General features: G+C 41.0%; 1 protein-coding gene across 37 annotated transcripts in view; it reads left to right on the top strand.

Moving 5' to 3' along the window:
* The first annotated feature begins 1959 nt into the window (after window positions 1-1959).
* The window catches only part of TCF7L2 (transcription factor 7 like 2), a 241203-nt gene continuing 216079 nt past the window's right edge, over window positions 1960-27083 (top strand). For 10 of the 37 annotated variants that reach the window (XR_006354854.1, XR_006354851.1, XR_006354852.1 and 7 more), the window contains exons 1-4: window positions 1961-2799; window positions 3055-3121; window positions 3378-3502; window positions 16378-16446. Coding sequence is in view for 26 of the 37 variants with exons in the window: in XM_043985160.1 (XP_043841095.1) it covers window positions 2611-2799; window positions 3055-3121; window positions 3378-3502; window positions 16378-16446 (450 nt within the window). In the remaining 11 variants the exon portion in view is untranslated. Of the gene's footprint in view, window positions 2800-3054; window positions 3122-3377; window positions 3503-16377; window positions 16447-27083 lie in introns of all 37 variants that reach the window. The other 27 variants (XM_043985170.1, XM_043985162.1, XM_043985164.1 and 24 more) reach the window with 14 other exon arrangements.

The following is a 27083-nucleotide window of genomic DNA, read 5'->3' as shown; positions in this document are numbered from 1 at the left end:
CAAAGAAAAAGAACTGGTAAATCCATTTGTACGTGGATTTAACAGAGAAGTATTTCATTCTTCATGTTTTTACTTGGTGTCTTGAAATAATCCCCTTTCTGTCTCCATCCTCGCACTTAGACATTGTTCACAGCCTTATTTATTTATGAAGTCTGAAGGTTAGTCCCTACCTGCTGAGACTAATTAGCTCTGTTCTTTGTATCCTATGCAATCCTGTCTGATTAAATGTACACATTTGTTTTACTTCTTTTTATGCCTCCTTTCACTCTTTCTGCTTTTCTGATTAATATTAAAGTTGTTAAGTTGCAGTGGTTCCCTCCGCCTACCCTTCCCCCCCCTCCATTTTTATTTCCCCTGCATCTTTCCCTTTCGTGTGCAAATGTGGTGGTGAAAATTTCCAGGGCCTGAGAATTTATGTTAGCCTTGTCAATCTTTGCATTATGATTTTCAGTTCTCTGCTTTTAGAGAACATAGCCTATAAGATAGTTCTGGCTGAAGCCCCAAATTCCCTAAATATTACATGATAAATTATCTTTCTTTGGCAAACCTGGATGCTGAATATGACCCCCTCTATAGAGCAGCAGGTTAGATTTCTTGGGGAATGTTTGGATTATTTAGTGTAGTATGATTCTCTTTCCCAAACACTCTATTAGGCAACTGGCTAATTCTTACTGAATTTACTGACTGACCCCTTTTGTCTTCTTCGAAGTTAAAGTTTCTTATCGACTCTATCATTGTTATAATTGGGCATTTGATGGAAGATCAATGTGCTTGTCCCATCTCCACTGTATGTAGGGATGATATGCCTGTTCTCTATTTATATTTTTCTGCTTCCTACTTTGCTACCAAAATGCCTACCTCTTGGCTCCTGCCTTAAAAACAATAAAAAATATCTTTTTCAAATCCTCACTTCCCCAAACCCCTATTTTAGGACTACATAATTGTTTTAGTTTACTGCTTTCTCTCTATAGTCACTGACCTACATCTGATCATTTGCTTGCATCCTTCAGTGATTTAATTCAAGACCCCCCCCCCCCCCAGGAGAGAGACCGCAGTCCCACAGGGTCCTGAGGCATGTAACTTTATTTTTTTCTAGAGGGGCCCACACCCAAACTTTTCACCTCCAAAGCCAGGAAGGACTTTGGATCCCACACTACCAACCACTCCCACCAATATGTTGATTTCAAATGTTTTCAATTTAACTACTTAAACATAGTACACATCCACAAGAGATATTTTCTTTTTTCTCCGACTTAAATCACAGAAGTGTTTGGTGCTTGATTTTTTAAAAGTGATCTTTGCAAATGTATCTTCATGGTAGTTTTAAATTGGGGAACGAATATTATTACAACCCCCCACTTCATTTTAAAGAAGAAAAAGTCTTGTTTTGGTTAAAATTAAAAAAAAAATCTAGACTACCCAAGATACTAAAATAAAAATATTTTCCAGGAACTTTATTTTCTCTAGACAAGCTCAAAAGTTAAGGACTATTCTCGCGCCCCCCCCCCCCGCCCCACTTTTGCACACTGATGATTTGCTCCACCTAAAGGTTAGTGCATCCACTGCTGGAGCAACCATCAAATATTTTCTTTTCCCTAATTCCACTCCCCGCCACCCCCACCCCCTCCTCCGTGCAGTTTTTCCTTCCTAACTCAATTCTAAAGTGCACTTTTGTTTGGACCCTCCCCCCCCAATGTGGGGTCTCCTAGGCCCTACCCGGACTCCCACTCCTAACTCAGTTGCCGGCCCCCCTTTCTCCTCCTCTCCTAATTTGCATAGTCTTCCTAAAACCATTCCTTTTCCCCTTTACACTTACACATACTCTCGGGCTCTCACACTCATTCCTCGTCCGTCTTTCCCTGTCCCTCCCTCTCTCCTCCTCCTCCTCTCCTCCCTCCCTCTCTTTCTCCTTCTTCCAGTCCCCCTATCTCTCTTTCTCTCTCTCCTTCCCTCCCTCCCTTCCTCTCGGTTGCCAGAAAGGATCATTGTTAGTTTCTCTAGCTCTTTCCCCCTCCCAGCGCTGTTTATTTATGCACACGTAACCCGGCTTGGCCCCGCCCCCTCCTGCATCTCATTAAGGGGCTAGTGTGTTTCTCTCTCCCTGTCAATAATCTAGGCTCCCAGACTTCTCCGTTTCTCCGGATTTCGATCCCCCTTTTTCTATCTGTCAATCAGCGCCGCCTTTGAACTGAAAAGCTCTCAGTCTAACTTCAACTCACTCAAATCCGAGCGGCACGAGCTCCTTCTATATCTACGGCTCCCCCCCACCCCCCTTTGCTCTTTATATCTGACTTCTTGTTGTTGTTGGTGTGTTTTTTTACCCCCTTTTTTATTTATTATTTTTTTTGCACATTGATCGGATCCTTGGGAGAGAGAGAAAAAAGGAACCCAAACTCACGCGTGCAGAAGGAGAAGAGATTTCCCCCCCTCCCCTCCCCTCCTCCCTCTTTTCCCCTCCCCAGGAGAAAAAGACCCCAAATCAAAAACTTCACCTTGGACTCTTCTTTTTCTTGCAACATATTTTTGGCAAAACTTTTTTTTTTGTAATTTTTTCCCCCGTTTTACCCCCCTTTATTTTTCTTCCAAAATTGCTGCTGGTGGGTGAAAAAAATGCCGCAGCTGAACGGCGGTGGAGGAGATGACCTAGGCGCCAACGATGAGCTGATCTCCTTCAAAGACGAAGGGGAGCAGGAGGAAAAAATCTCGGAGAACTCCTCGGCCGAGAGGGATTTAGCTGATGTCAAATCGTCCCTAGTCAATGAATCAGAAACGAATCAAAACAGCTCCTCAGATTCCGAGGTAAGGCGAACCCCTCGGGCTGATGGGGTTTAATCTATTTCCTTGGCTTGGCAAATGTTTTAAAAAATGGATTGTGGGGTCGGTAGGGGAGATTGCATCGCTCTGGTTGCTGTGTTTGTGGGTTTCTTCCATTGCAAAAACTTGTAACACTTTTTTTCTCTCCCCTTTTAATATTCCCCCCCCATTTGTTGTTCTCTCCCCCTCTACTCTCCGTTCTATTATTCCTCGCCCTCCCCACCAACACCCATTCGAAAGGCGGAAAGACGGCCCCCGCCTCGATCCGAAAGTTTCAGAGATAAATCCAGAGAAAGTTTAGAAGAAGGTGAGTAACCCCCAAATCAGTGAAATCACCCCCAAAGCAATCTCTTCCCTTCCCCTTTCCCTCCTCCTCCCTCCCACCAAGAATCCCCCCTTCTTGAACCCAAGTCCTGTTTTGCAGAACTCGCTGGCTGCCTTGATCCAGCTGTGCGCTGGTCCAGCTGTGTAGCCGTGCAACTTTGGGACACTTTCTAAAAAGTTTTCTCTCTTTTTTTTCCTGTCCTCCCTGTTCCCTTTCTCTCGCTCCCCCGCCATGTTAGCCGCGAAGAGGCAAGATGGAGGGTTGTTTAAGGGGCCACCGTACCCTGGTTATCCCTTCATTATGATACCCGACTTGACTAGCCCGTACCTCCCCAACGGATCCCTCTCTCCGACGGCAAGAACAGTAAGTGACATTTTTATTCTTGTAAATTCCCTCCCTCCTCCTTCGCTTTAGAGTCACGACCTCGAAGGGTCTCTGCATGTAGCCCCTTCTCTTCCTTTCCCTCCCCCTCCCTCCTCCTTCTCCCCCCCTCCTTTCTCCTCCCCTCCCCTCCTCTCCCCTCCCCTTCACCAGCTATTGCAAGGCTGCCAGAAACTTTCCAAACTTTTCTGCCTTTTGTGGACTGGGATTTGTTTGCTCTTCGCCATGTTGTTGCTTTCAGTTTGGTGCCTCGTTTGTTTTTGAAACCTTCCTTTCAAAGCAAGGCTTTAAAAAAAATAAGATCAGTAACTTTTGCGCTCTGATTTTTTTTGTTTGTTTCTTTTCCTTGGGAAGATTGCTGTGATCACTGTCTGACTCCCAGTCTCTTGACTCTCTCTTGACTCTCTCTCTCTCTCTCTCTCTCTCTCTCTCTCTCTCTCTCTCTCCCTCCTCTGCTTTCTGGTCTTTCCCCGTTTAACCATTTCGCTGCTGCAGAAAGCCCTCTGGTGACTGATTTAACGTAACCGCCAAACTGAGTTGGTTGCTAGATAGTATCTTTCCTATTAGGCAAAGGAGAGCCCCATGCGCTAGTAGGGGACCTTGGCTTTCTCTGAAGGATTTCTATTTATTTATCCTCTCGAGTATTGTTAGTATTACTCCTTCCTCCGCCTCCCCCCCCCCCCCGCACCTCCTCCTTCTTCCCTTGCAAGGTCAGGCTTCATCGACTTGTCTCTGCAAACTTGGTGGCCCCGAGGCTGCTTGCTGACTCTTGGCTCCGCTTTCAAACCTCAGGGCCGAGGGAAGGCACGGCCACAGTGGGCCGGCAGCGCAGAGTAGAGGGGAACTTGGCATCGCCCTGTGCCTCCTGTCCTCCATGCCGTGCGGCTGTGGGGGTCAAGGTGGGAGGCCGGGGTTCGGATGGGGCGGGGAGCCTTGCTGATTGCGTCCTTTACTTGTTGTGTGCCGCTGGTTTTGTCTCCTCCGGGGGACTTAAGGAGAGTCAAAAGACTTCGAGGGATTTTTTTTTTAATGACACACAGAATTGAGAAAAGCCTAGAAAAAAACCCTTGGTGACTGAGGTGGGACAGTGAGGTTCAGTATTGAGGAGGGGAGGACTTATGCTGAACAGTTGATTAAGGATCCTACTCAACTTTGGGGGCACGAGGAAGGAAGAGCCCAGCTTCCCGGTGTCTTCTGTCAGCTTCCTGCAGTGTGCATGCACTCCCACTCGATCTCCTGCAATGCCACTGACAGTTTTGTTTTTAAGAGTGGTTCCCCCCTTTTCATTCCTACCTACTATTCTCCTGTCCTCTCCTTCCTCCCTTCCCTCCCCCTAAAACACACACACACACACACACACACACACACACACACACACACACCAACAACAAAACACCTCGCCTCACCCGGGGCCTGCCTTGCTAACCCCCTAGAGAGAACAAAATGTTAATACGTGTTTGTGAATGGCTCTCCCCGGGTTGTTTCACCTTCCCCAGGTCGCCTAGCTTTCCCCCCACCCCCACCCCCACCCCGTGCCTGTGTTATTTACACTTTTTTTTTTTTGTAACTCGAGATAGCAGTTTGAAAATAATACATCCACTGTTTAGCAGCCGTGGAATCGGTGTTAATGGCCGAGGTCTTGCAGAAATTGAATCTATCATCTACAAGTGTTTTATAGCATTAAAATATTAACCATCAGGTTTGACTTGTTTGTGGTGTTTTTCTTTAACCACCAGAAAATATCAGGGCATGCTAGACCAGTCATTTTTACGGTTGGATATGAGAAATAGTTACCTTCTCTTTCTGTCTCTCTCTCCCCCCACCCCCACTTGCATGCATGGGAAGCTAAGAGGACGCGTCTGTAGCTGACTTCCTCTTAGATGGCATCTAAAAGCCTGCTCTTCTCCTTAAAGATGCATGGGAGCTAGAGTGACTGCTTATGCACTGTAGTGATTGGAGTTCTGAGGGGAAGCAGATTGATTACTTTGTCTTTTTCTTGGAAGCTCTTGTGTAGGGGGCTCTTTACTTGTGAGCAATGGGATCAAAACCTGATGATTTTTGACAAGACAAAACCAAGGAAACTATTAGAGTAATCTTAAAAGAGACTTACTTATTCCAATCCCCTTCTATCCGAATTGGCGAGTTTCTAGGAGAGAGCATTTATTTTTTCCGTTTAAAATTTTGTTTAAATGGCACTTACTTGACAGTGATTAAAACTAAGGGAGATGCTCAAGATGCTGGATAATGGCATGGTGGCCCATTCTTCCTTTTTCTTTTTTCTTTCACAAATATAACTGCAACTCAGCATAGACTTAAAAAAACACACCCTAAAAGTGGAGATTTTGCAGTAGTTAAAAAGATAAGGTAAATCTTGATCATCAAATTATCATTTTTCCTCAGCTTTAAAAATGACTCCCTAAGATTAATCCTTTTTTGTGGAATTAATAGGTACAGAAAAACTTCTAGTTATTTTATTGTTGACATAGCAGGTGGCCTTGTAGTGTGACATCACATTGAGCCTAAAAAAGGGCAGCTTTGTACTCAATAGGCAATTTTAGTATTTGCATGTCAAACACCAATGTCTCTTCTTCTATTAACTACTTTCCTCCCTGCACTAAGCAGACCTTATTAACTTAATTTTTAATTGTGGGCTTCCTGGAATTAAGGTTATTTATTTAGGCCCCAAAACTGAATAATTTAGATTAAATCAAGATAGCTGCTTTGTGACATCCTGGTCTCTTGACACCTTCTATCTGAGGTGCCAGCTTTGAATTCCAGATTTGCTGCAGGGAGGAATATAGAGAGGGGAGACTGCAGACTTTCAGTGACCATCAGAAATTTGTATTGGCCTTCTGCTGTTTTGGATTTCTGTTTTTGAGAGCAAGGTGGAAAGACAAATTAGCAATGTGTGTCTTACTAATTTCTTAGGCCTTGTTGATGCTGTTTTACTGGAATTTCTGTTACTTCTGAGCCTACCTGGGAACAGCTGCTTGCCGCTCAGAAGCAAACTCCCAAGAACCCTGATTTCTGCTTTTCTGTTTAAGAATGTAAAGAATTAAGGAGTATCATTAAATGAGCTTATGATGAATAATACATTATCTCAAGAATAATACTTTAATTGCTGAAGACTCCATAAAGCTTGATAGTAATAATTTTATTTTAAAACGACAAAAATTTCTGCATAACATTAATTTACCCTTTGATACAGTAATGCGAATGGCTTTTAAGAATACAGATTTGAATAGAGACACGGATTAAGGAGAGGGCTAGTTAACTAGATAGGAAGTGATCTAGCTGCAGATATTAGAATTTTGGTAACATTTGTATATTAGGGATAAAAGGAAACTGTTTTCATTTTAAAGTTAAAAGTGAAACAAGGGACTTAAAAAAAAATCTTAAAGAGCCAGTCTAATTGGTACTTACAAACAGCAGAGAAGAATTCCGGGGTCACAATTTCCAAGAGGTCTTTGCTTATTTAGAGCTTACCTGCTACGGTTTTTGCAGCTTCCATTATCCAAAGTTATTTATTTTCCTAGTGAGCTGTTTGCTACTAGATAGGAAAAGCAAGCACCATCTCAAATTCAGTTTTTAAAATTTGGAATCCTTCATTTCAACAAAACCAAGGGCAACCTAATCACCTGGATGCCTTTTTTTTAGCCGAGAAACTTTTTCTTCATAGATGTATGAAAAATGAATGTTTCTCAGAGCAGAAGCCCAAGACTAAAGCTTTGGGGCCAGGAGTGTGAAGGGTTAATGGTGGTCCTCCCTTCCCTCCCCCCCCCAGCCCACCCCCCTTCTTTCCCTCTGATTGTTTTGACAACACTTTTCAAAGTGTGACATTCCAAGCCCCTACATAACAATGTAATATTACTGTAATTACACAGGTCATTACATTTTAAATAGAGAACAATAAAATGCTTATCGCCCCTGAAAAAGAACAGGTGTTCTTGCCCTTCTTTGGTATTTATGCTAATTGTTTTTCATCTCCTTCAGAAATATTTATGGCCAGCCTGTTTTTATTTCAATCTCAATATATCGGTATTAATTCTTTGCTAATCTTTATTGGGTTTGAGGTTTAATATCTATCGGATAGACTATGGTTTCCATATTAGCTTAATAGTCTAATGAGATATATATAGACAAATATGCCAGTAATTTGCTTTTCCTTTAAGTGCTGAAATGATGTGCAATGGTGAATTTATGAAGACTTGAATTTATGTTTAGGAAGAGTATGTTTGGTGGAAACTTTTGCCTGCTTGATGGAGGGAGGGGGGCTTCCTGATCTGTTCCATCTCCACTTCAGACTACCTTCCATGTCCATGGCAAACAGGCAGGCCTCTGTTCATTTCCACCTGGATTTTCAATTTCTTTGGACTCCATTGACGGTGTATTGTAGTCAGTGAATTTTCTGTGAGTGGACTGGGGAAAAGTTGCTGTAAAGTTTGAGGGAGCTTGCAAAACGAAATAATGCAGCACTGTGAGTGAGCAGAATAATTGGACCCCTGCACTTCATTAAAAATAATATTTGCCCTAGAAATTTCCCATTTTAAGAGTTGCACCAGGTCGATCGTTGCTTTTAGAATTACAGTAGAGGCCTTTTCGAGGGAGTTTCTGAATGCCTTCATACATTCCAGGAGCTGACTCTTAGTGTGGATGTGTTAATACCAAGAGCATCGATTTCTTGGTTTGGGGGGTTGGGGAGGTAGGGGTAGAACCCGTGGAACTCCACTTCCACACTGGCAGCATGTAAACTGGAAGGTTTCTAAAAGGATTTTACGTTTTGTCAGATGTTTCACAACAGGGCCCCCAAATCATATTAAAAATGCAGTGTAGAGAAAACAGCAGCTGTGCATTTTTGTGTGGACGTGTGTTTCTGAACCATGACTAAAACTCAGAGGACCTTTTCCCAGCTGTCTGGAAGTTATGTGGAAGTTGGATTATTGGCAGTTAAGTATGAGACAACCTGGATTTAGCAAATGCTCTCTCCTACACAGGAAGTAGATGACATTATATTGGGGGAAGGGAAAGAGAGAGGCCCAGGCAGCTTCAGGCAGAGAAACAGGCAAGGAGGGAATTTGCCTTTTTTTGGTTTTGGTTTTTGTTTTTAACTATGGTGTTGAGGAATAAATAAACATTTTCAAATGCAGCATGGGTCGTTTTTCAGAGTGTGTATGTGTGTATACGCGCATGAATATACGAGGGGGAGGAGAATCAGACAATATTTGGAGCCATATTGATAACTATTTGGAGGAAACTTTTGTTTGTTTTGTTTCCTGAGTTTTTAGAAAGGGGGGAGGGAGGACTTGAAAGTTCTCTGGTCCTTTGAATGGGAGGAGAGCCTGTGTTTTTCTTAGGGGAGTGAATAGTGGCAAATATGTAAGCAAACCTTAAACTTTGACTTTTAATTGGGCACGTTTATTTGGCTAATTTTACAACCAAAAGCTAACTTGCACCTCACCAGGGCTGCTGAAAGAAATGTGCCCCAGTCATTTGCTGGCAAGAGCCACTGGGTCATAAATCCACAGGGTTTATTTACAGCCTATAACACTTATGAATGTTAAGATATTTGACGCCACGCTGGCCTTATAATATCCAAGGTCCGTAGACACTGGCAGTGGGTCAAATTTCTTTCACTAATTATAAGCAATGAGATGGGAGGGGGAAATATCACAAAGCTTTCTTCCTTCATCCTTTTTCCCCAATCCCACCTCCCAAATCGGAATCTCTGGGTAGCCTCACTTTTCACTTTATGTTGATGCTCTTGTTCCGCTTAGGTTTAACACTTTCAGTCCTGAGAATTCAAGTAGGGACAGGGAACAATGCAGTTTTAAAAACAAAGTTGCTACAGGTTTCTTCATCTCTCTTTTTTAGAGAACAACACTGCCTGCATTGTGGAGTGTGTGTGTTGATACCAAACCAACAAAATATTTCCCAGAATACTTAAAGAAACCTGATACGGGGAACTGCTCTTTAATTTATTGATGTACCACTGAGCTGGAAAGGGAGAAAACACACACACAGGGCACCAGTTAACATCTTGAGATATTGAGCTTTTTTGAGGGGGGAGGGGGAGCTGATTAAAAAGCCTTGGGAACTTAGACTATGGGAAAAAGCTAGGCTTATTTGAGGATGGAAGGAGAGAGGGAAACTGGGGGTAGGGAAGAAAACTGGGGTCTGGGGTGGGGAGTAGGCTGAAAAATCCAAACTGGGGGAGAATAATGTGAGGAGAGAGATTAGAAACTTGGGGGAAAGCATATTTATACTGCAGATTCAACCGGAAGTTAGGGATCCAGGGACTGCTTCTTGAGTGTCAGGAATTCATGGTGGTAGTGAAGGACATAAGGGAGGATGAGAAAAAGTAGTGCTTTGCTCACTCCCTCTCTTGATCACTTAATATGGTTTAATGAAATACTTCTTTAAAATAACAGGGGCAGGTTTGACATTGGACTGGATTAATGAAAAAGGAATATGTACTTGCAGATTTTAATTTCTATACAACAAAATCTTTTTATTTGTGACATCTTTATGCATTTGCTTCACATATTGTGATCCACAGATATCAAGACCAGAGAAAGAGGTTGAGAGAGAGAGAGGACGGTTTTTTGTTTTTTTGGGTTTTTTGGCTGAGAAATTATGTGCAAATCATAGACAATGAAGGAGCTCAGGAACCTGATGGGCCCTGTCTTTTTGTGCTGTTCTCCCTCCCCCAAAACTAAACATAACAGGCAGAGCCTGGGAGGGTTTATTTCCTAATCAATGGAATCCTGAAACTTACTAGCCCTGAGGGACAGATAGGAATCCCTTAACAGGACTTTATAAATATGGTGTTGTATAGGACCTTTGAACAGGTTATCTATTATCAGTGGTATTTTTCAGATTTCCCTTGATATTTTTCTCTTCCTCTGGCACATCTAATTTTACATGGGTAATTCAGTCTGTCCATATTGCATTCTTTTGTCTTAGAGATCCCCAAGCTGCCTAATGAGGATCGAGGGGGTTCACCCAAGTCACTTGGGCATTCATGGCTGAATCAGCCCTGAATGAGTTAAATTGCTTGCCAAAGTTTGGCATCATGAAAATAAATCTGAGGCCTGGTAGGCATTACCAGAGCACAGCACATTCACAGAGCTTAATTAGTGCATACTGTAATTGTCCATGCTTTGCCAGGAGGAGTCATGTTCAGGAGAAGTGGAGTCCTCCTGCACTCTTCGGTTTTAAACTGATAAATCACTTGCATATTTGTGCAGTGATTCAAATGGAGCTAAGACCTCTCCCATCTCAACATGTGGTAAATTGTAAAGTCAATGAATTGCAGATGTAGGCTACAGTGAGATTCTCTAAGAAAATGCAGAATGAATGGGAAAGAGTGATGCTATAAATATTTACTGAGAAGATAACTAGATTCCTCCATGCTGGGCCAATTATGATGCAGTAAATATATTAGCAAAAAAAATTTTTTTTAAATCTATAAGATATATGCAGGTCTTTGGGTGGGTTGGTTTGTTTTGGAAAGTGAAATAAAAGGCACCGTGTTTTTTTTTTTTTTTTCATTTCACTTTTATGAAGCCTGAATCACAATGGAATGCTCAGGGAAATACAAGTGAAGCCCACATTAATGCAAATTAATTCGTTATGAGTTGCCGCACAGTGACTGCTAAGTGAAGTAATAATGATTGGGCATCATTTTATGAGTGTTAGTGTAGCAACTTTTAATGAAAAATGCTGTGTTAGGAACATGTCTCAGCGTAGCAGCCCCTGTATGTTTATCTCTGGCGGAAATGTGTTTACTACAAGCCCCAGAGACTGGATTCGGTTTACTCTCTGCAATTTAAGAAATGGTTGATTTTTACATTTTTGATGTTAGGAGGAAAAATATTACCCTCTTCTGTTAGGATGATAGAAATTTTGAATTGTGTGTCAGCATATCCAAGCAGAAAATCAGCTCATTTAAAAGGTTGCAGCCCCAGATTGAAAAACAGTGAATGTGGTTTGTGTTTATAGGCGCCCGCTTCAGATGTAACTTTGTTGTAGAGTTCTCTCTGTCATACCCTCCCCCTTCATTTTTGCTTAGAGGATTTTTGTCTCTGGCTACCTTGCAAGTCAATACTTCTTTCTCTTATGTGAGTAGGTGGATTTGTATGGAAGCTGTAAAAGTTAATGATTGTTCTCTGACTCATAGCTGATGGTTTCTGGTTGAGGAAAAGGAAAAAAAAAGTTAATGAGGGTAAATAGACATTTGCTGAAACAACTAGACAGTGGGAAAGATTGTCTCCGTCCATAGACATGTATTTTGTTGTAGCAGAATGACTGACTGAAGGGATATGGCCCTACAATTCAGAAAGGGAAGCTTTTGTTAAGTTGTTTTTTTTGGAGGCCCTGAATATTCAGCTTTTATAGGGCTTTGCAGGAACATTTAAACCCATGTCCCTGCCAGTTGATACTGGTTTTCTGTCACTGTGGAAGCTCCAAGTCCCCTAGTACTACTTTGTAAAAAGAAAGGCAGTAACCCAAAACTTTGTTCTCTGAAGCCAAGAGCCTTAGCACCTGTAGCCACACCCACCGTGGCGTTGTTGGTGTCGTCATTGTGTCCCAAAGCCTGACTTCAGGGTTACTTAAGACATAAGAGAAGGGTTTGCATAAATCTATAAGTTTGCTGTCTTTTGAACTAATGATATAGAAATGGTAGAACCCCAAACATTCCCGGGCCACTGATGTTTAGGGGGAGGAGAAGAGAAAAGAGGGTGACTAAAGAAATAGTTCTTGAGAAATAGATGAAATAGTTTCCCAGGAAATCAAATTATAAGTATTTTTTAAAAAATAGGATCTGGAGCATAGGGTTTTGTTTGTCTTTATTTTTTTTTCTGAACTAGGCGAGGGGGGAAGGGTTGGTGGAATACACCCAAAATCAGCCCATTAAAAAAAAAAAACAACAACAAAAACCCTAGAGCCAAGCAAGGCCCAAGTCCAGTGCCCAACCGAATCCTTTCCAATTCCATGTGTGCTGAACATCCTGAAAAGTAAACGAAAAGACACTGAAAATGAAATGTTATTGAAATATTCAGGAGAGGTGTGTGTGTGTGTTTGTGTGTGTATATGTAAGAATCTATTGCTGTTGAGATTCTGCCCTTTTGGGCCCTGTATTTGGTCTAGCTGGTTCCAAAAGGCATGTTTTCCAAACACGGATGCAGTGGTCACTATCCCATTCTCCCCCCAACCCCATCTTTGCCTCTGGGTATCATTCTAGTGTGACCTTCTCAATATAAGGCATATAAGAGACTGATGGTGATTCAAGTAAAATTATGAGAAATTGAGAAATTGCAGAGAAGAGTAATTCATTAAAAATCTAGTGGGCAAAAATATTGTATAATGAAGGAGTCAAGACATTTGGGTTCTGGTATCAGCTTTGTCACAAATTCCCTATGTGACCTTTGAAGTAATTTTTGCTTTCTGGGCCTCAGTTTCCTCATCTTTTGAATGAAGGATTTGGTGATTGCCAATGTTCCTTGTACTTCTGATATTCTCTAGTTCTCTGAAATAATTGATTTATACATTGCTAGAGCCTGTGACATGCAAATTCCTACCTTTCTTTTCTCTCTCTGGTCTCTACTAGTCTTGTTCTGGGATGTGGAAAACCTCATGGGAACCCCTGTTAAAGAGTTATGTCTGGGTTAGCTAAAAGGAGCTAGGAATAGGTGTGACATTACCATAAGAAGTAAGTGGGGAAAATATATTTATCTTTGTTGAGTAGTACTGTGTAATTATAAGGAGTGCAAAGCACCTTTTGGGTCCCTATTTCATGAGTGCCTGGGATACTCTGGGGAGGCAGGTCCCTGGAGAATAGCATTACCTTTATTTTATAGATGGCAAAATTAAGGGGTTAGGATGTTAGATGAGGTGTTCCAGGTCATGGAGGAGGGCAACTACAACAAGTTAGGAATGTTGGAACTAGTTTCCTGGCCTTGGAGCCCAACGTTTCCTTGGTTTAGGCCATGATTCCTGCATGTTTTGTTAATGGGTTTATTAACCTCCTCCCATCATCCAAAAAAATAAAAAGAGGTAACCACTATACTTATTCTCTTCTTCCTCATGGCATTTTAGGGAGGGTATACATTATTATTCCACGTTAGGGTGCCAAGATTTTACTGGGTACTTTTAGTTTATCTTTGTCTTAAAAAGCCAGAATCGATGGGACAAGGCATCTTTGTGCTACAGGGGAAAGGAAAGCAGTTAAACTGTGTGTGTATATAAGAAAAGTGCATTTAGGGGAAGAGGGAGTGGAAACAGAGAAGGGAGAAGAACATTTTAAGTCCTTTTCTTTAACCAGTAAACGTCTTCACAACAGTCACAAGCTGTTTGTAAAGACAGTTGAACTCTAGAGAATGCATTCCTTGTGTTGTGTGTTTGTGAGCAGGTTTTGGTGCTGGCCTGTGGGGGAGGGAGGTTATTCTTGCCCTGCAGTGTGGTGAAGACTACAACTTAGTTTGCACAGAGTTGGTCTCTTCTCTCTTCATACCCACTTTTGGAGTTTGTGGCCACAGTTAAAAACATAGCTTTTCCTTTAATTTCCACACTCGTGGGATATGTCGTTGTTTAGCCAGTGATGAAAATTAAGATTAAAAATGAAACTGAACAAGGGAGAAGATTGAATTTGGATAATCCACAATATTCATTAGTTTATTCGTAAGACTGATTCTATGAATGCTTTTTTTTTTCCCAAGACATATACTTAGTTATCAGGTGTCCATTCAATTTTAATTGACAATATAAGATTCCTGTGGTTACCCCGAGTACAGATTGCCTAAGGGCTCTACAGGGTTTGTGGGAAGAAAAGCTTGGACAAGTTTCCATTAAGCTCTGAATCAGGCAATTGGAAAAGAGGAGAATAAAACAGGCTGAAAAGAGGGACAACTTGTTAGTGTTGCATTCTCTGCTTAGAAGGAGAAACCTCTTTTAGACAAGAGTGGTTCTCAGGCCAAGAATTTCAAACTCGCAGAGAAACCTGTCCAGAGCACAAAAGTTGTTTGAACGCGATGCCGAATTGTCACAGTAATTAGAGCAATCTCCGCTTACTGACTGGCAGTCTTTATAAAAAGGACAGGGGATAAAGGGTCCAAATTCATCTTTCTTTTTTAGTGATTCACTTTTGATGAACTGCTTGTGAGTGAGTGTGTGTGGGGCCACATTTTCAACCAGTTGCTCATCATTAAATTCTTTGTTTTAGAGAAACCTGCTTGATTTCTAGGTCTTGGTAAGCGGTAGAGATTCTCTTTATTTGGATCCTATTTTTCCCTCAGGTTGCTTTTTCTATGCTGAAGTTGGTGCATTAAATGGAGGCAGTGATTTTAAACCCTGGGGGAGGAGGGGACCTATATTTCTACTTCTGCACTTCAGCTCAGAGGGACAAATGAGTTTATTTCAAAGTCACTTGTATCCTAAAAACAGTCACTTGTAGCCAATAAAAGGACCACTGTTATACACTGAGAGCAATGCAGTACTCAACTGGAAATACTGTATTTTATCATGACTGTGTAGAGTATCTTCAGAAGCTGGAGTGTATGTATGTGTGTGTATGTGTGTATTTTTAAAACTGGGCGGGCTGATTAATTTTTCTTACAATGACCAAGATGCAGGGTCTGTTTAAAACCATTTAAAACCACTGTTATTATGCCTTTGTTGTAGTAATGTAGAAGTAAGATGTGGCTAAGTTTTTGGACAGACTGGATTCTGTAACAGCTCTGGCTAGGAAGTGACAGTATGGTACCCCAACCCTTAATCATATGGAGTAACTTTGAATATGTGGTCAGCTATCAACTGGGGCCCTATGCTGCCATAGGTATAAAGGAAATTGAACCAGTTACTATCTTAGAATTAGAATAAACTTATTTGAAAGAATTACATTTGGGTGAAAGCTTTCTGCTTCCCTTTACGTCAGAGCACCTAGATTCTCCAGCTGCTTCCCTGGAAAGATGAACATACCTCAACCCATATTAACCCTTTATGATTTAGATAATGGTGGGAAGTTTGCCGGAGAGCAGGTCCTGGTCAAAGAGATTTGAAGATTGTATTAGGACTGTGAGTGGGGGAGCCAGTGACCAGCTTTTTCCCATTGGCTAAAGAAAACAATCAGTAGCACTCAAAACTTCTGGCTATTTTCTTAGGCTGTGACATTGCTAAGTAGAGAGTGGGTTACCAATAGTCAGCCCAGAGAGAGAGAGAGAGAGAGAGAGAGAGAGAGAGAGAGAGAGAGAGAGAGAGAGAGAGAGAGAGAGAGAGAGAGAGAGAGAGAGAGAGAGAGAGAACCAGTAGGGTTCTAATACGTGGTTATCTTAATGGAATGCATGATAAACTGCGTGACCCTCTCATCACAATACATCAAATGCCCCAGAAATAGATTTGTTGTTGGTAGCTTTTTTGTTCTTTAAATATGTAGGGGCTGAGTACTAAAAACATGGGCTGCTACCTGTTGCAGATTCCTGAGCATCTTATGCTTCTTCCTCTCCCCTGTACGTTGTGATTCTAATAATTCCTTAGCAGCACACACTGTTAATTTTTCTTCAGCATTGCTCACAACACACTGGCTTTCTTTATGTCTTAATGGGCATCAATTTTTCTTTTTCATGTCATCGATTCTCACTCTTCCCCCCTTTTGCTTATTGAATAGCCTTTTTTTTTTACTTCCCCCTTAGATTATTATGATCATCTTATCCATAGCAACAAATAAAAATCCACGCGTCTTCATTGAATGCCAAGGCTGTAGTCCAATCTAGGAAGGTTTGTCTGCTATTCATAAACTGCTTAAGATGTTTTCTTGTAGTTTGTGACATAAGCAGAATGCTTTGATTTGGTTTTTTTCACAGCTCCATATTCAGTCGGGGAGCACACATTACTCTGCGTACAAAACGATTGAACACCAGATTGCAATTCAGGTAGGAAATTCAAGTGAACCTGAAGCTTGAGTTGTCAATATATAGGTCATGTGTGTGTGTTTCTTCCCCACCCTAAGCTGTAGTATTATTATTTATTTAATTCTTGGGGGAGGGGGAGGTAAATAAGAAACAGGGGTTGGAGGGAATGAGGGGAAATGTGAAAATAATTTAAAGATGATGGAAAGAACCAGCTATTGTCAAATCAATTATTTTGAGTTCCTTGTTCTCATGTAAGGGTGTAGCCCCTAGAGAGGAAACTCTTTTGCATAGGGAAGGACCTTGGACAGGGTGAAAAACCAGCAGCCAAAAAGGCAATGTGGCAAATGAGGGGGGAATGAGAAGAGGTTGTGTCCTAGCCAGCTGCTTGTTTCCGGTGGCTCAAAATCATGTTAAGTGGTGCTAAGAATATCACTTTTGACCTGATGGTCTTGAAATGTTGATTTATATGTGATCTATTGATATGTGAAACTAAAAGTGCTAGGAGGAGAGGGGCAGATCCCAGCTTCTTGTTGAGAGGTCCTATTTCCTGTTCTTGTAGTATGACCATTCTCTTAAATTCAAAGGATAAACTAATCAAAGACTAATGTAGAGCAAGAGAGTAGAACTCATGCCAAAAGAATAGGGCTGTAGTGTGAGAAAGCAAACTAATAAGTTTTTCAGTCTGTAATGCTTAGTGAAATGAGTCCTTGAAGAAAGGATATGCTATGTAATAATTATGCGGATGCCCCCAACAATAACCAACTTTGAATGCTGAGATTTAACCCTTTCCCTTACATTGAGTAATTAACATGTTGTGGGGATTTTAAAGCCTGACTACAAATTCTTTTTTTCCAAATTAATTTGCTTTTGTAACATAATTTTGAAAACATTCCACTGCTTCCTCTTTTCCCTTTTGAAGGTTGGCCACTGCTAACCTTGTAGTTAATATTGTATGTGTGTCCAAATAGGGAGGGTGGAGATGGAGAGTAGCAGTTGCATCTTTGTAGAAGGGTTCATTTATAACTGAACTAGACAGTCAGTAAATCAGCCTTGCAAATAGCCACTTGCCCAAGGTAAAGCTGGAATTATGTTGGAGTGGTAAATAAAGTATGCTGATTACATCTGTTTTCACAACCTCTGTACCCCTGAGGGTACCTAGGCCAGCATACTTATTTATTTTATGTGTGTTTCTGGGTTCCTAAGACTTTTTTGTTCTTATTTGCAAGGTTATAATAAATTGTCTTCCTTTGATCATTTCCACTCTGCTGTGGTGCTGATGTTAAGTGTGTGTATTTTAGGGGAAAGAGACACTTTTCGTTTGCTTTTTGAAAGTGTTTTCAGGATAGGACATCTTAAATCCAAAGCTATGGTTGTTCTTATTGGACAACCAGCTTAGAACCTTTGAGATTAGTAAATTCTCTAGAAAATGGCTTGGATAGAGAGGTTCTTTCTGTTGATTAATAGAGTAGCATGTATTAGTGTAGTGACAGAAGCTATTACTGGCTTAAGGGAGTTAAAAAACCTGAGATCTAGTAACAGTAACTTCTACCAATAAGTTATGTGACCGTGGGCAAGTAGTTTTCTGATTCTTGACACTAGTTTACACATTTGTAAATCGAGGGTACTAGATACATAAGGTCTCTTCTAGTTTAGTAATTTTATGTTGAGGTTTGGGAAAAGAGTTTCAGATTATAGTTCCAGGAAGGATTGGTTGAATTCTGGAAGTGTAATCCAAACCACAAATTTTAATGGAATCTATGAAATAGATTCTGTAACCTGTAAGGGCATAAGGACTCTCTGAAAATCTTGTTGCCTTTGATGTTCAAATTGTTTCCGCTAGTTAAATAACAGAGTGATCTCTATCAGAACGTGGAGGCAGGCTGGGCCTCTGCGATGGAAGACCAGCCCAGCTGATGTATCTTTACACCTTTTCCTAAAGTTCCCCTTGTTAGGTTAGACAGTCATTCCCTCCAAACCACCTGGCACTGAGAGCCATGTGAAGATAGTTCTCAGGAGGAGAATGGAGTAAATTACAGAGCTCATTGTTCAGAGAATTGAAACCATTAATATTCCTCCATGAACAGGTAGTATTGTTCTCCTCTGCTTCTGTTTGCGAAGGCTGGATGCCCATGTGGACAAACAGAGAAACATTTTGTTAGATACATAGCCCTAGAATGCTTTCAGTATTCATTATCTTTCCAAATCCTTGCTAGACCAGACTGAAGCTGATAAAGGCAAATGTCACCCATTGTAATTTAGTTTGATCATCAAAGAATAAATGACTAGTCCGAGCAACAACAACAAAAAGAGGAAATTTTTCTTTTTAAAAAAGTGGATGAAATAAAATCATCTGACTAGCAGTCTTGAATTTAAGTAGCCAGTTTTGGTTGGGGGAGAGAGTTTTGTTGCTTTGATCCCATTTTAAATGCTGAAAATGTTCTCCAATTTTTTGGGGGGTGGGAGGGCTTTTCTCGCCTTCTCAATATACAAAAGCAAAGCATTTTTATAGTCAGAATTACTGTCCTGGAGCTTGAACTATTTAATAAAAAACATATTTCAATATCATATGAAAGCCAGCTTTGGCATCAGGAGGACCTGGGCTCAAGTTCTGCCTTTGACATATACTAGATCTGTGAGATCCTGGGCAAGTCACCTAACTTCTCAGTGGCCCAAGCAGTTCTCAAAGATAATAAGTAAGAGACTGATTTCATTTGTGGAGAGTTACCCCACTGAGAGTTCCCTTCATTGATAAAAATTACAGGTCTGGTACATCTCCCCTCCACCCTGCCCCCCCCCCAACCTCAACTGATCCCAGGCCTATTGCTTTCCTCAGCTGTATCCTAAAATAACCCAGGGTAGCATGACACTGTACATCACATGAGATTCATGTCCCTTTCCACTCCTTCTGCCCCTTTGCTGATCTCTATGCATGAGCCAAGTTTACGGTTTATATGAATGACATTAGGATGATTCTATAGATGTGTCATGTTCTTATAAAAGGTTTGGACACTATCAGTTGCTATGTTGGGATCGTTCCCTCTTAATATCCTCCTTGCTTACTTTCAGTTTTGAAAAGCTAAAAATAGCATGGAAGTCCCAAATCTAACTCTATGAATAATTATAACCCCCCTTGCCAAATCCAAGTAGAGCAGTATGAGCCGTTTTTGTTTTTTTTAAAAGAACAGTCAGCCTACTAGAGAGGCTTTTAAAAAAGTGAGACTGAAACCCCTCTTTGCAAGTGTTCTTATTCATACTCATTAACATAATTGTTTCCATGTTTTGGAGTTCAGTTAGATGTGAAAAGCAATGAATTAGGTCTGAGATTATAAAAGAACAAGGACACTTTTGGTCTTTTCTCATGGTGAGCAGTGTCCAGGAGAGGATGGGACCATGGCATGCCAGGGACCTTAGAAATCCTTCTATCCCATGTTTCTTGGAGTGCTTTGGCCATAGGATACTTGGAGGCTTGGAATGTATTGTAAAACACCATAAAGAAGTGACTGAGGGGCAGCTAGGTGGCACAGTGGATAGAGCACTGGCCCTGGATTCAGGAGGACCCAAGTTCAAATTCGGCCTCAGACAATTAACACTTACTAGCTGTGTGACCCTGGGCAAGTCACTTAACCCCAGTTGCCTCACCCAAAAAAAAAAAAAGTGGTTGAGAGCTATAGAGCCCCTGAGGATGACTTTGACTCAAAATAGTGGAAATTAAGGGTATTTTAATATGGGGAGAAAAGCACAGGTAATTCATATTTTTGGCACATATGTGTGTATGTGTATGTGTATATATATATATATATGTTTGTGTATATATGTATATAAATATAAATGTACTAAGTAGGTATTATATGCACCACAGCATAAATGATATCTTGAGATATACATACATACACACACATATTCATATATTTATATTTAATGTTGTAGACTCCATTGTTAGACATTTCCGATATAATTCCTATTCATATCTCAAGAACCCCCCCAAAACCACAATACAAAACCAAACCAAACCAAAAGAGACACTGATCTAGTCCACCCTCCTCACTAAATGAGGAGATGGAGCCCCTAATAAAGGGGGCTGTTATTGGTTTAGCCAAGATCACATAGCTAGTGAGTGACAGTTTGTCCCTCGATTTAGTGGTTTCTTTCATACTTCCAAGTCCTTGCCCTGCCTTTTACTTACCTTGGCATAGTCCAGCATTTTGAAGTGGGACCTTTACTATGGCTCTTGTCAGAGGCCCAGGACAGCTGCAGTCCCGTAAGTTTGGTTATACCCATGTTGCAGGTGGGTAAAAGTGGATAGGCTAACTGGCTTCTTCTCTCTTGGTAGAAGTTCTGCAGCTGATTTAGACAAATGTTTGTGCTTCTCTAATGCCTCCCTGGAGGGATCTCTTCCAACACTTCACAACCCATCATTATTCCAACCCTAATAGCAGTGCTGCAATCAAGGTCAAGGCCTCCAGATAATTTTCCACTTGGTTTCCAGAAGGGCTATCACTGAAGCAATTACTTTTTTGTTTTATGAGTACTTTGGCCAAACCTTGATATTTTAACACCAAATCACACGTGCTTACCCATGTAGACCTTCTTGGGTTGTTTTCCTTTTGAGAAGATGTGAAATTATGTGTGTATACAAGTCAACTTGGGGAGCATCCAGAAGAAATGGACCATTTTATTTGTTTATACAGCTGAATTTCAGAGAATTTCCAGTGGGTGTTGCACTACCCCCTTCCTTCACTCTTTCAGGTCCTCATCAGGCTTTTACAAAACCTGATCTTAGTCTTACCTTGAAATTCCTTCCGCTATTACTGTGCGTGGGGTCTGCCCACATGGGCTTATTTCCAGGTGTTGTTTAGTGTGTTGGGGGTTGGAGGAGAAGAGCTAGAGAGTATAAAGGATCCTTTAATGTTAATGATCTTTATGAACTCCTAAGCCTGGATTCAGAGCACTTTAAAGTTCTGTGTCTTATGAGACGTGGGGACTGGCCTCTTCCTTCTGTGCCCTGGGGATAGGAGGAGTTGGGCATTGCTGATTCCTTCAGGGATAGTCTGTGGGTCTTCAGAGCTTGTGCCTTAAGGTCTTGTGTACCTTCCCATTTGTATTTGGATCAGCTGTTTTAATGCTTTAGTATTCCAATCTAGGATTACCCCCTCTTTGCCAAAACAAACTGTACAGACATCTCCCTCCCCTCCATCCCCCATTTATCCATTGGGTTGTGTTCAACAAGTTCATTTGTCAGTTCTTTGGAACTTGGAACACTTTCCCCCCACAGAAACAATGTTCTTCATAAAGGTCAGGTCCTTGGGCTAGTCCAGAAAGGACCCCTTATGTGCCCTGAGTACAGCACGAGAAGTATATGTAGATCTGCACTTTGTGGTACAGGAAGAACCCAAGGACAGAGTATAATAAATAATGTTAACAATGTCTCTATGGGAAAAAGGTATTCACTGTCTGAACTTGGGATGCCGGGGACACCTCTCCCCCCTACCTGAGTGAGACTGGAGACTCTTTCCCTTCAACTCCCCCATCCCATACATCACTGTGGGCACAAAAACCCTTAGTCACTTGTGATTACTACCTTGGTCTGGAACAGTTTCAAGTGAATGGGGGAGGAGAAGAGGTTCAGGGTATGGAAGCTAAGGGGCTGTGGAACTTTGGTACTTCTTGAACTTGCAGCCAGCTCCTGGCTACCCCTTTTCTTTTCTTCCTTGAGTCCCAGGAATTGACCTTTCTGTTTCCCTTGGCACTGAATGCCGACTAGTGACCAGTTTTTCTTTTATCCATGACACCCCCAACCCCCACTGAACAGGAAATGTTTGAGATTTTCAAAGAGGCTTTGGGGGGGGGGAGGAACAAAGGGAGAGAGAGAGAGAGAGAGAGAGAGAGAGAGAGAGAGAGATATGAATGAACAAACAGGAGTTGAGTAAGCTCACCTTTCTATCTTTTCTACTCCTTTATGTTTTTCTATCTTCTCCAAATTTCTCCTCTTCCTTGCCCCCTCTCCCTCTCTTTATTTTTAAATTTATATCCTGAAATGAAATATAAATGTATACATAGGTGCTAATGGTGTTTCTTTATACACAAAGGATTAGAATGAGATTGAGTTACATTTCAGAGGAAAATCAGATTCAGGTTATTCTGAGTGTAGCCACAATTCTCTCCCACTAATCTTTTGAACATTATACCTTTCTTATGTATTCATTTTAATTTATGTCCTGCTTATTTGTATACATGTCTTACCACCCTTTATAGATGGTAAATTGCTTGAGGGCAGGAACCATGTTTTATTTGTGAATGGTTTTCTCCTAGTGAATAGCATGGTATTTTGTGCATTATAGGTGCTAAATACATGTTTTTGAATGAATAAATGAAGGAATGGATGAAGGAATGGGCAACAGGGAGTACTTATTTATTATACTGATTACTAGTATGATACTGATTAGTATACTGGTTAGTATTATACTGACCTAGAAGGGGAAAGTCATTTCCCCAATCAATTCACTAAACACTGAGCACCTAATATATTCAAAGGCCTGTGCCTGCTGCTAAGGGAAAGATGAAGAGGAATAAGATATGATCCCTGTCTTCAGGAAACTTACAATTTAGTAGGGAAACCAGGTCACTCACGTGATGGTTCGAGTCTCTTTGTCTATAGCTTTCTAGCAAGGATGCAGAACCAGGCAAGCAGGTTTGCAATGCCAAAGGAAAGGCCAAGTCACAGTGGGGGAGGAGGGAGTAACTCTTGGACAGTTTCCATGGTCTTAGGAGCCAGAGGCCATGCCTTAGAATTTATCATATACACTGTCGGCATAAAATTAAATATAACGGGGACTGAAGCTCTTCTAGAATAGTATTTCCTGCAGTTTGACTACAGGCTGACTCTGAGCAGAAGGCAAGATTATTAAACTAAGGAATGGTTGCATACCTGAGCTCAGAGAGTTTGTCTTTGGGATAAACTATTTTGATGTAGACATTTAGTATGGATTGAGATATTTGGTATAGATTTAGGACTGTACAACTATGTCATTAGTATGTAGCACTGTCCCATTTAGTCTGCCTTGTTGCCACTGATCAAAAGTAAGTGCCTGAACAGAGTGGATGAGTCTGGTGTGGTTCTTTCATTGGCTTGGAGGCAGTTAAAGCAGGAAGAGACCAAAGAAATCATCTATTCTTTCATATTCAGAGGGGCAGCTGAAGTCCAGAGAGGGGAAATAACTTATGTGAGGTTACACAGCCAGCCAGTAAGAAGACTTAGGGCCAGGTCACTTGATTCTCAGTTCTTTGCTTTTGCTATCTGGTCCTTACGCTTTGGATCAAAAGAAGACCCAACCATCCAAGCAAGGGAATTGCTAAGAACAGAGCCAGGACTGGAATTCATATCCTTTAAATTGCGTTTTCCTTCTTTTCAGGTGGAAGCCCCTCTGTAGTTACCAATATTAGCTGTGTTGCCCACACCAAATGAATCAATCTAGCAAAATTTTTGCTTTTTATCCAAATTGCTGACAGTGGATGCCTATATAAAAGCTGAGGCCTGTATCAATTCATATGCAGGCATGCATCTTAAGCATCATTTCAGACTATTTTAAAAGAAATTATACAACTTAGTTTGCAAGTGGGTTGATAATGCAAACATCAGGTTGCTTCTGATTTTTACTATTTTACATTTTACTATTATACATTTTGCTTTAATGACACTGGGATCCTTATAGATAGGAAATAGGTTATTATTTGTGAATAGGAAAACTTGCCTCTGTGTGTTAGCATACTCCATGTGATCATGGGTGGAGGCATTGTTCATTGGAAAGAGACTGAATCTGAAGTTATAGGGGGTGGATTCAGGCTTTTCTTCTGTCACTTAACTACCTAGGTGACCTTTGTAGAAGACCTCTGGTTTCAGCTTCTTCATCACTAAAATAAGAAGACTGGATTAGATGCCCTGTACAGTCAGTCCCTTCTAGTTCTATTATCTGGCTAGATGATCCTATTAACTCAGTGTATTGGAATATAGTTTTAAAATTTTTAAATCAACGTTTTAGTTCTTCTTATGCTGAATTTAACAGACATCAGTAAATAGGAACATTTCTTTACAAGGAAGAACATGAAACTGTAAATCTCTTAAAGATAGCATTTTTGGGGTTTTGTTTTAAAGTATATAATGTGTTCAGTATATTTGTCGATCAGAGCATAGATACAAAGGTGTTCGTGTCCATTATTGGTTGGTTAACTTATTATTATTAATTAGTAAGCTGACATTTATGTGGCACTTTGAAGTTTACCAAAATCTCATTCGATACTCACAATAACCCTGTGCCACAGAGATTATTATTGCCATTTTATAGATGAGGCAATTTAAGGCTGACTGAGATCAGATGACCCGCCTGCAATCACTCTGCTGGTAAGTGTCTCTGATATGAGTCCAGCCCTTTCCTGACCAAGTCAAGCCCACGTTCCATGATATCACAAGGACTCTTCACATAAGAACAGATCGCATTTCTGTAGAGCTTTAAGGTTTTCAGGATTTTTCTCTATATCCTAGAAACACATACCCCATACTGGAAAGATTAATGATAGGGCAGTAGCATTGCCTTTGTCTAAGAAGGCTAGGGTAATTATGATTCTTGTGCTGGTGATCATCCAAAGGCACTTGAATATTAAAATGTATCCTCTTCTATTTAGCATACCATTTTTTTTAATCTAAGAAAACCAATCTTAATTAAATTTTATTGGCAACTGGGACTGTCTTGATGGTTAACTTGTACTATTTGAGTCTCACTTCCTGATGCCTCGCTGTGTCCTGGACTTGACCCTATTTCTCAAAGACTCTGCCTTACAGAGAGTACAAACTCTGTGAGATATTACCCTGTTGGAAAGTCTTTGAGTGCAAACCAGGGATGGACTTCATGCCTGACCTCTGAGGATTGTCCTAGCTTGATTTGGAGAGGCTCTTCAACTGTATAGCATGATTAATGGGGGGGGAGGAGGATCAACAGCTCTCAAAGGCTGTCTCCCAAGTTATAGAGGGCTTTTGGTTGGTCTTAGTATAGGGAGTGATGAATGCCATTCAGTAGTAAAGGGCCTGGATAAAATCATGGCTCCTTGAAATACTGCAAAAATATGTTGTCTCAAGAGAGGCAGTGTGGTGTAATGGAAAGGGCTTGGGATTTAGAATCAGAGCACTTTGTTTGATTTTGGCCTCTGCTACTTGCTCCCTGCAGGTAAGTCACAACTTATCTGGGCCTCAGTCTTCTTAGAAGCGAATGAAGAAGTTAAACTTAGATCATCACAAACGTTTCTTGCATCTTTAAATCGTGTAATCTTTCCCACTGGACCAGACGTTCTTAACCTTTTTTTATGTCATGGTCCTTTTTGGCAGCCTGGAGAAGCTGATGACCTCAAAATGATACCTTTAAAATGCATAAATACGTAGTTACAAAGGAGACATATGTAGTTAAAATATTACAAGGGAAATAAGCTCACAGACCCCAGGTTAATAGCCCCCTGCACTGTACTGTAAGCTTTTTGGGGTTTTTTTGTTTGTTTGTTTGTTTGTTTTTTGCAGGGCAGTGAGGGTTAAGTGACTTGCCCAGGGTCACACAGCTAGTTAAGTGTCAAGTGTCTGAGGCTGGATTTGAACTCAGGTCCTCCTGAATCCAAGGCCAGTGCTTTATCCACTGCGCCATCTAGCTGCCCCTACTGTAAGCTTTTTGAAGGCAGGAATTTGTTGTTGTTCAGTAATTTTAGTTGTGTCTGAATCTTCGTGACCCCATTTTGGGTTTTCTTGGCAAAGATTCTGGAGTGGTTTGTCATGTCCTTCTCCAGTTAATTTTCCAGATGAGGACACTGAGGTAAGCAGGGTTAAGTGACTTGCCCAGGGTCACACAGCTAGTAACTATCTAAAGTCAAATTTGAACTCAGGTCTTCCTGACTCAGTCCCTGAGCTCTATCTACTGGGCTGCCCTCAGGGCAGGAAGTGATTTCTTTTTATATAACACAATACCTATGGATAGGCCTGGTGAGCTGGATGGAGGCAGTTAGTATAAGTACTGAACAAAGAAATGTATGATCATTTGTTGAATGAATAAATGAATGTATGTGTCTCCTTAACCAGATAACATTGTAGACTTAAGAGAAGGAACAATTAAATAGTTGTGGGGCTGAGGGTTAGGAGATTGCTTTAAGGATTGAAAAGAACAATACTGTTTAATATAAGTTTCCTTTTCCTAGCATCAGAGTCTAAGGAGAGTATTCTTATGGTAAAGGGAATATCTTCCTTTATTATTTTGATTCCATCCCAGTTATCCCCATCATTGTGAAATGCTAGTGTGAAAATAAGGCAGGACAGGTAAGCTGGAACCACCAACAGGCAATGTTTGCTGCTTCTCAAAGAGGCATTGAGGAGCTGGTGAAGGTTTTTGAGCAGGGCTGACATAGTTTAGGACAGTTACTTTGTTGGGCCGGTGAAGGGTGGTTTTATAAGAAAGAAGGGAATGGAGATCTTGGAGGTCCATTAGAAGACTGACAGTGCTCTAGATGAGCTAGCAATGAGAGCCTGAACCAGTTTAGCAATGGGGAGAATGCCAGGAGAAACTGTGTAGGAATTGGCAATTGGCAATTGCCTTTGGCAATTAATTGGATTTGGGGGACAATGAAGAATAATT

The sequence above is a fragment of the Dromiciops gliroides genome, chromosome 2, assembly GCF_019393635.1.
Source record: "Dromiciops gliroides isolate mDroGli1 chromosome 2, mDroGli1.pri, whole genome shotgun sequence".
In the NCBI taxonomy this organism is placed as follows: domain Eukaryota; kingdom Metazoa; phylum Chordata; class Mammalia; order Microbiotheria; family Microbiotheriidae; genus Dromiciops; species Dromiciops gliroides.
The sequence above is the reverse complement of the archived record's forward strand: the minus strand, read 5'-3'. Positions and strand labels throughout refer to the sequence as shown.